General features: G+C 51.0%; 1 protein-coding gene across 1 annotated transcript; it reads left to right on the forward strand.

Moving 5' to 3' along the window:
* The first annotated feature begins 655 nt into the window (after positions 1-655).
* Positions 656-4,677, forward strand: LOC123361494 (homeobox protein NANOG-like). The gene is given in 6 exon segments (XM_045001448.1): positions 656-851; positions 2,552-2,715; positions 2,717-2,845; positions 3,652-3,741; positions 4,272-4,559; positions 4,561-4,677. Coding segments are annotated over 6 exon segments (969 nt in total). The 5' UTR covers positions 656-670.
* Positions 4,678-8,542: the final 3,865 nt, after the last annotated feature.

Genomic DNA, 8,542 nt, shown 5'->3' on the forward strand with positions numbered 1-8,542 from the left:
TTCAGGCACCTTTCTGCCAATCTGAGTAAGTCTGTTCCAGAGTGCTGGCCATTTAATGGCCTGTCTACCTCACCTTTATTTAATAATACTTTACACATCAGGGGAAAGGGAATCAATAATTGTCTCTCTCTTATTGATTATCTGTCTTAATTATCCAGCCATGGAACTGATCTGCTGTTGATATAATACTGTCAACATACTCTGAAACATACCTAGGTATGTCTACATACCGCTCTGTATCTCTAGCATGCCCATGCAATGATAGATCTCTGAATCATAGCGACTGTACACATTACAGCTCACACACAGCAGGGGTGAACAGGCTTTGGGGATCCGTTTTTACAATTAAGTTTTGCAAACAGTGTTTGTAAACTATCCAAATTGAGCTTTTTTTTTTTCACTCCGCCCCCATCCCCTTCACACCCTTCTGTACTCTTCCTCCTTCCAATCCACAGACACTCCCCTCCAATCAACTTACTTTTAACATGACAATGGCCTTGAAAATGCTCTCTAATCAAGGCAAAGTTAGGAAGGGCATAAATCTACCCCCCACTCTATGGGCATCTGTGTGTGTGTTTGTCTGATAGAGTCTACCCCTCTCCATCTCCACCTTGTCTTCTCTGAGGTTAGGGGTTTATTTGGGGGTAACGTTCCCCAAACACAAACATCCATGAGTGCCCACCTGGCAATGCCCCCCTACCAGCCTTACCCAGCCGGGGTAGGAACTGGAATAAGGTATGGCGACTACTATTGGAACTGCCCAGCGGAGATGGACAATGTCCCCCACAAAGAGGCAGCAGATGCTGATGTCCCGGTCCCAGAGCCAGAGGAGAAGACCCTCCATAATCCAGGTACGCCAATTTTGGAATGACTGAAAATTATCATCATCAATCTTGCTGTCTGGAATGACTCAACAAGGGGCGGGTGTGGGAGAGCTCATCTCAATAGCTTTCCTCTATCTCCATAGCCAAGTGACCTCCCCCTCTCCCCAAAAGATTCTGCTACCTTATTTTTTAGGGAGGAACAGGGAGTCCGAAACGCTGTCTAATCTGGGGGAAGATCGACCCAAACTAGCTTAGAGGGTATTTCACTCCTAGGTGCAATAACCAGTCCTGTCTGGCAGCAAGTTGGTGCGGGCGGGCGGACGCCCCTCAGAACAGACCCAGAGCAGAACTAGAAAGGTTGGTGTCCAGGGCTGCTTGGACATGTGGTTGGAAGGCTCTAGCTAAAGGCCCGCTCCTGCTCTCCTGGACGCTAAACGCCAACGCTGCCTTCAGTGGGGGGAAGCCAGACGTGTTTAAATCCGAGTTGTGTGGGGGTGCGGGGGGCTGTTCAGAGAGAAGCCGGGCGAGGGGTTGCGGGGGGCTTGGGAGGGACCCACTTTCCGATGGGGATTGGTACATGTCTGGCCCGGGAAGGGAAACCACCAGCCCCGGCCCCTCTTGTCTGGTCCCGGCCATTTGCAGCTCGGGCACTGGGCTGTCCTGCTTGGACCAATTCCAGTCCGCAACAGGCCGGGGCGCGCCCGCTGAAAGCTCCAGCGTGGAAAGCGGGGGCGCTGTGGCCCCGCCTGTGGCTAACCGGGCGCGAGAGCCCGTGGGGGGCGCAGGGAGAAGTAGCAATAAGCCCCCCCCCCGGTGGTGGGGCAGGGCTCGAGGTCCCAGGAGGCGGGCGAGGCGCCAGGGAGGGCACCGCGGTGATCCAGACCCAGGAAGGGAGGCAGGCTCTAGCCATTGTCCCGGCTCCACTTCTGGACCAAATCAGGCCTTGCTCCCTTCCTGGGAGGAGGCGAAAGGGCCTGAGTCGGGGGCTGTGAGGGGTGCGATCTCTGCACAGGGATCGGCTCCCAGGGCTGGGTGGGGGACAGGTAGCTCCTTGGTGGTGTCTCTAGCGAGGGTGGCCCAGAGCTCCCGGTGCCCAGCCAGGCTGCGAAGGTGCTGCTGAGTCTGTCATGCTGCTGGTGTCTGGCTCTTGTGGATTCCCAAGGCGCATGCAGACTCCTGGGGCTCCTTCGGGTGCCCCCCCCCCCCCCCCGTGCCTGTCCCACGGACAACACCGGGGAGAAAAGAGCGAATTCAGGCTGTTCCCAGCCCTCAGGAGCCAATTTACCCCCCGGGGCCAATGGGGAATTGCTCTGTACAGCGCCTTCCCCGAGGCTGCCCTGCATCTTGCTCTCCAGGCTGATCTGCGCTGTTACTACTTCGGGCACGTTCTCCCCCTGGCTCCGGCCCCAGCATTTCTTTCTAATAGGAATTGTAGCAGCTGGCGCCGTGGTGGCGTTTAACCCTAGAGCCCGCAGTGCCAGGAACCCCCATCAGGCGTCGCCAGAGAGCGCTTCAGTTTTCGCGGCTGTTTGTGCGGGGTGTCCCTGCAGCGAGGTTGAGACACCCCGTTAAGTCGTGTGACCCTTTGCCGTTACATGCAATAGGCACGTTTCCCGAGCAGGGAGCTCAGGCACCGACCAAAAGCAAATCGGTATCCCCTAGGGATGAACGTCTCCTGTCACGCTGCAGGCGCCCGTAATGCGCCACTTTCCTTTCTCCCTCCCTAGAGCTCTCTCCAGCTTCCTCCAGCTCGGGAACACGCATGCAGTACACCCCGGACTCAGCCAGCAGCCCCAACACGAAGCCCCCATCCCCACACCCTGCGATCCAGATGGGTGGGGTGGAATGCGGGGGAGGGGTGAAGAAGGCCAAAAGCCGCAGGGCCTTCTCCCAGGAGCAGCTGCAAACCCTGCACCCAGGAGCAGCTGCAAACCCTGCACCAGCGGTTCCAGAGCCAGAAATACCTCAGCCCCCAGCAGATCCGGGAGATGGGCTCAGCCTTGGGGCTCACTTACAAGCAGGTGAACACCGAGATCTGCTTCTGTAGAGTGTTGGCATCCTAGTGGCTGGGCTGCATCCCTGATTTGAGGTGGGGTCTTACAAACATGGTCGGTTTTTCAGTGGGAGAGCTCCAAGGCAAGGCCAGATTCCCCACTGTCTCGTCTCTTCTGTTGTAATTTACATCTGTGCAAGGAGGCTGTGAAATGCTACCAGTGTCAGAAGTCCCCTCTTGCTCACCTAGGATTAGCCATCCACTTTGCACAGGTGTTCAAGACTCAAGCAAGGGGCATGCAATGAGTCAGTTCCTGCTTGTTCTGTAAGTAGCGTTCACTATACTCTTGGAGCCACTGCTGACCTCATTGCCCCAGCATGAAGGCAGGGGGTGCTGCACTGCGGAGAAAGTATGGGCAACTTAGGTGTACTCTCTACTCTCAGTACTGACACTAGTGTTACAGTGTCATCCTGTTGGGTGCTGTGCTGCAGAAAGCCGCGTGGATGACTCTAATTTAGGACTGACCCATCTTTCATACAAAAATGGAGGTTCTAACTATTTGTGATCATGAAAGAACCTGTGGTAATTTGCAGTAGGGGTGTCTGTCCCAGTGATTGTAATTATATTTGACCTCCCTACATTCTCCCATTTTCAGCTGGATATAGTGGTGTTCTTCACTTCCTAAATTGTTGTATATAATTGCTATGGCCTGCCATGTTCCAGCCCAGAGGTGGCTGCATTTTAGTGCTGGGTGAAGCAATCTCTTTATGTATTGTCTATAAATATTTTGTGAGCTCTGTCTAAAAAGGGATTTTTATGCCCTATCATGTCCAGGTAAAAACATGGTTTCAAAACCAACGGATGAAGTTTAAACGATGCCAGAAGGAAACTCAGTGGATGGAAAAAGGGACACGCCTATCCCAAGTAAGAAGAGGTTTAATTATGGGCAGTTACCAAGGGGACCTATAATATCTATCTAATGTACGTGTTTGCTATCCAGTTAATATGGGATGCTCATGGGCTTAGTAACCAGCCCTTGCTCAGTGTTTCCAGTACAGCATTCATTCAGTCTCTCTTTACTGTATCATGTCATTTAAGCCTACATTGGGGATTGAATGGATCTGGGGGAAGGAGAGCAGAACTTTCCACTTCTAGGATCTCAGGTCGAGGGACTGGTTAGATTAGAGAATGGCATATGGACACCAGTTGCAATCCAGTCAACCCAGGAGGAGAAGGGGATCTTTCACCTCTAGGATATTGGTACTTGTATTGTGGTAGTGCATAGATCTTAGGGCCCCAGTGTGCACTGGAGATGTATATAAAGAAAAGGCAGTCCCTGCCCCAAAGAGTTTATAATCTCCTGGTTTGTGCTATTGGAGCCTCAGTACTGTTTGCTTATACCTGTGTATTGAACCACCTTCTCTCTCTCTCTCTCTCCCAATGGATTTCATCAGGCAGGTTACCTGGATTTCAACCCCAGTTATCACCAAGGTTGTCCAGTTAGTGCCAGCAGGAACATCCAGACTGTGACCAATGTGCATCAGAGCTATGGTAGCAGCCAGACCTATGGGAGTGGCCAGAGCCTGTATCCCTTCGTGGCTATCGAGGAGGAGGGGTTCTTTGGGAAAGCCGGGGGAGCCTGCAGCGCCCAGCAGGCAATGGGCTTCTTCAGCCAGCAAAAGATGAACTTTTATCATGGCTTCCCAGCGAACATGGATTATGCCAGCATGGAGACAGAAGATGGGCTACCACTTCCAGAATGCCTCTGTCAACGCGACGTCCTTCCTGAGTAGAGCTGGGTGCCAGCAGTACCAGTCAGCATGGCACCCTCAAGGGACGCAAAGCAACTATAACCCTTAGGCCTCTCCTTCTTCTTTCCCTCTCCCAGTCTTTCTTCTGTTTCTCTTATCCAGCCTCTGTTTTTTAGGGCCCTGACCCTGACTCCTGAGATGTGTGGAGTCCCCCAGCTCCCATTGACTCCAGTGGAGGGGCTTGGCACCTTGCAGGATGGTTAGGGTCTCTCTCTCCTTCTTTAAGAGGCGCCTGTCTGGGTCTGACTCAAGGTGTGCTGCATGGCTCTGAAGTTGGCTTTCCTCATATGGACCCTGGCTGGCTCCAGGAATAGGCTCTGTATGTGTGTGGAAAGCCATGTTCATGCAAGAAGTGTGTGAATCTAGTACAGCTGTATCCTTTCTGTAGATCCTTTCCAGAGCTTGGTCCAGTTCTTGTTTGAAATTAACTGATTTTAATTACAACACGGAATGCAAAGTGTACACTGCTCACTTCATAATATTATTTTTAATTACAAATATTTGCACTGTAAAAAAAACAAAACCAAACAAAACCAAGCATGGGGTTTTCTCTGGGTAAGATGCTTCCACCCTTCAGCAGACCCCTCACTGTTAGAAAATGTTCTTGATTATGCAACCTGAAATTTCCCCCCTTTCTGTGTTCCCTCCCTCCACCCGCCAACCTTCATAACATTTGAACATGTAATACATCCTTCAACAGGGGACTCTCTCTCCAACCCTGACCAGGGGCTAGATTTGATCATCTATACTCTTAAAACATCTCAGATTTACTATGATCGTAAATAACTGCAATTCCTTTTTAATTAGAACCTGAATATCTATCAAGCAGTGACAAGAGACAGCCTAATCCTCAGGTGGTGCAAATCAGCATAGCTTCATCAACATCACCATTTGCACCAGCTAAGCATCTGGACCACAACAGGGGTGAATGGAATTCAGATTCTAATTTCACTTCATTGTCTAATTAAGAAAGAGAGAGAAAGAGGAGTAGAGGAAGGAAAAGGGGAGGGATGGAAAGATGGAGAAAGTACAAAGTAAGCAAATGTGGTGGATTAGGTTAATATCCTAATCCAAGAAAATTACCTGTAGTGTTTACAAAGTGGCTAACTTCCTTATGTGTGTCAGTCTGTTTCATTCTAACTGCTCTCCCTCCACATCTCCCCTGCTCTACTCTGCTGGCAGGCTCCCAGCCCTACATAACCCTGGCTATGGCATCGCAAGTCATCAGCGCTGAGAGCAACTGATGTCCTCAGGTATCCATCTGATTCTCTTATAGTAGGAATAATGATAGCTCATGTATCTGTACATGAAGGATCCCATAGCACTTCACAAATTACACACAAACGGCACCCCTGGAATGAGGCCACTCTGGGGGCAGGGGGGGGGGCAGGGGGGGGGCAGCCAGGCAAAAATAGTCTAGTTATTTCAAACCTGATGCTTAGATCACTTAACCTAGAAATTAGAGGTGGTGGATAAGCCCATTAGATCTTATCTATCCCATTCTCCCAGGGCCAGTGCAGGATTGCTCCCTACTGTTTCTTCCCCAATTCTAGTTTTAAGTGACTCTGTTAATGGGGCTTCCCTCACTTTCCTTGGGGAGACATTGCCACAGGCTAAATAGATTACTTATCTATTTCTTTGTTTAAAGTGGGACAGTGTCAGCTTCTCCTGGACTCAATGTTTAAGCATGGGAGTTGGGGGGAGTGAGAGGTGGGAATTAAAAAAACAAACCCCAACTTGATAGAAATACAATTGTTTTCATAAATGTCTTTTAAATTTCAATAAAAACAGGTTTAAAAAAATCAATTGTCCCCTGCAGTGCTGTGGAACTTAAGGTCATGCACAACTTGCAGCTTGTAAAACTGACTCAAAAAAGGAAGTGAAACGGACTAGTTCCACTGTCCCAAGCCAAGTGCAAAAAGTAAACGAACAGCATCAATAGTGAAAAATGGATTACATGTTAAAGATTGTTTAGTTTGATAGCAGGTGGTGTTGGTAGTTGATGTAGTAGTTTTTGTTGTTAATGTATGATTTTTATCTCAATGCTGTCTTAATATCTGCACAAGGACTTTTTCCTACTTACATTTTTAATGCAAAGTAGATAAATGTTTACTATCATGGATTGCTGTGTTTATTATTTTTCCCATTTATGTTTAAAAAAGACTTGCAATGAAATTTAACTTGTGTTTTGTTATACTGTGTCTGTTTTATCACTTTTTCCAGGGGACAATTTAAAGGTCCTGGGGGCCCTTTAAATTGCCACCACAGCCACACTCCTGGAGCCATGGGGTAGGGCTGTTGGGATCTGTGGGCTACTTAAAAAGTCCGTGGCCCCCGTTGCTTCTATCGCCCCAGCCCTTTAAATAGCCACTGGAGCCCCGCCGCTTCCCCAGGGCTCCGGCAGCTGTGTACATGGCCAGGGCTGTGGAAGCAGGGGAGCCCCAGGTGGCTGCTGCTCCTCTGGTGGGGGAGGGAGGAGGAGGAGGAGGGAGCACTTACCATACCGGGTGGTCTGTACCCCCTGTACCTGCACCCCCTGCCCTGTCTCCAGCCAACCCCTGCTGCACCCCCCCTGCCTGAAGCCAGCCATTCCTGCACTCCTCTGTCTTCAGCACTGCCAATCTATGCCACACCCCCCTATGGCCCTGCTTGAAGCCAGCCAGCCCACCCCACACACCCCTGTCTCCAGCCATTACTGCACCCCTTGCCCTGCCTGCAGCCAGCCCCATGTCCACTGGAAATGTAACAGGTGTGAGATCAAAATCTTGCCCACAGTCTCTGTTATCATAAAGAAAACCACTTTTCACCTCCTGCCTCACAACTGTACAAAGAACAGGTATGTCATGAAGCCTTGACGGTTTTATTACAATCTAAACTGGAAATCTCACTCCCCCCATTCCCCACACAGCCTTACCCTTCAAGGTCAGGTATTGTGTGTCAGCCTTTCAAAATACACACACATACACACTAATAAATTATATAGGGTTATCATTGATACTTTACTCTCACTTTTATCGCAAATGTAATTTTGAAGAAGTTTTACTTTGAATAAGGGGTTGCCAAATTGAAAAGGATGAGAAACACTGATCTAGTAAATTAATAGCGATTTAGTTAGTATACAGTGATGCACTGGAGGTCTGTTTTAAATAAAATATTGGCCCAAACTGAAGTCCATGGAGTTACTCCAAATTTAACTGGTATAATTGAAGGCAGAATTTGGTTCACTATATTAACTTAGTAGCAGGGCCGGCTTTAGGCCGATTCGCCCGATTCCTGGGAATCGGGCCCCGCGCCTAAGAGGGCCCCGCACTTTTGGCGCCTTTTTAATTTATTTTTTTTACTTACCCCCCGTCTGTCTGCTCCGGGGTCTTCCGTGGCCCCGCTCCCCTGACCAAAGCGCAGGTGGGAGCGCGGCTGCCCCACAGCCCCGCGGCCCCGGCTGGAGCTCCGGCCGGAGCGCAGCAAGCCCCGCGGCTCCGCTCTCACAGCTGGAGCTCCGGCCGGAGCGCGGCAAGCCCCGCGGCCCCGCTCTCACAGCTGGAGCTCCGGCCGGAGCGCGGCAAGCCCCGCGGCCCCGCTCTCACAGCTGGAGCTCCGGCCGGAGCGCGGCAAGCCCTACCCTGCAGCCCCGCTCTCCCAGTTGGCGCCCTGGAGTAGCAGGGGGTTCCAGGGACTATTTAAAAGGCTGGGGCTCCAGCTGCCTCTGCCACCCCGGTCCTTTAAATAGCCTCCGGAGCCCCACTGCCCCCATGCATTCCTCAGGGCTCCCGCGGCTATTTAAAAGGTCCGGGGCAGGGTAGAAGAAGGGGAGCCCAGGGCCCTTTAAATAGCCCCCAGAGCCCTGGGGTAGCGGGGGTCTTGGGGGCTATTTAAAGGGCCAGGGCTCCAGCTGCCTCTGCTGCATCCCTTGCCTT

The sequence above is a fragment of the Mauremys mutica genome, unplaced genomic scaffold, assembly GCF_020497125.1.
Source record: "Mauremys mutica isolate MM-2020 ecotype Southern unplaced genomic scaffold, ASM2049712v1 Super-Scaffold_2380, whole genome shotgun sequence".
Taxonomy (NCBI): domain Eukaryota; kingdom Metazoa; phylum Chordata; order Testudines; family Geoemydidae; genus Mauremys; species Mauremys mutica.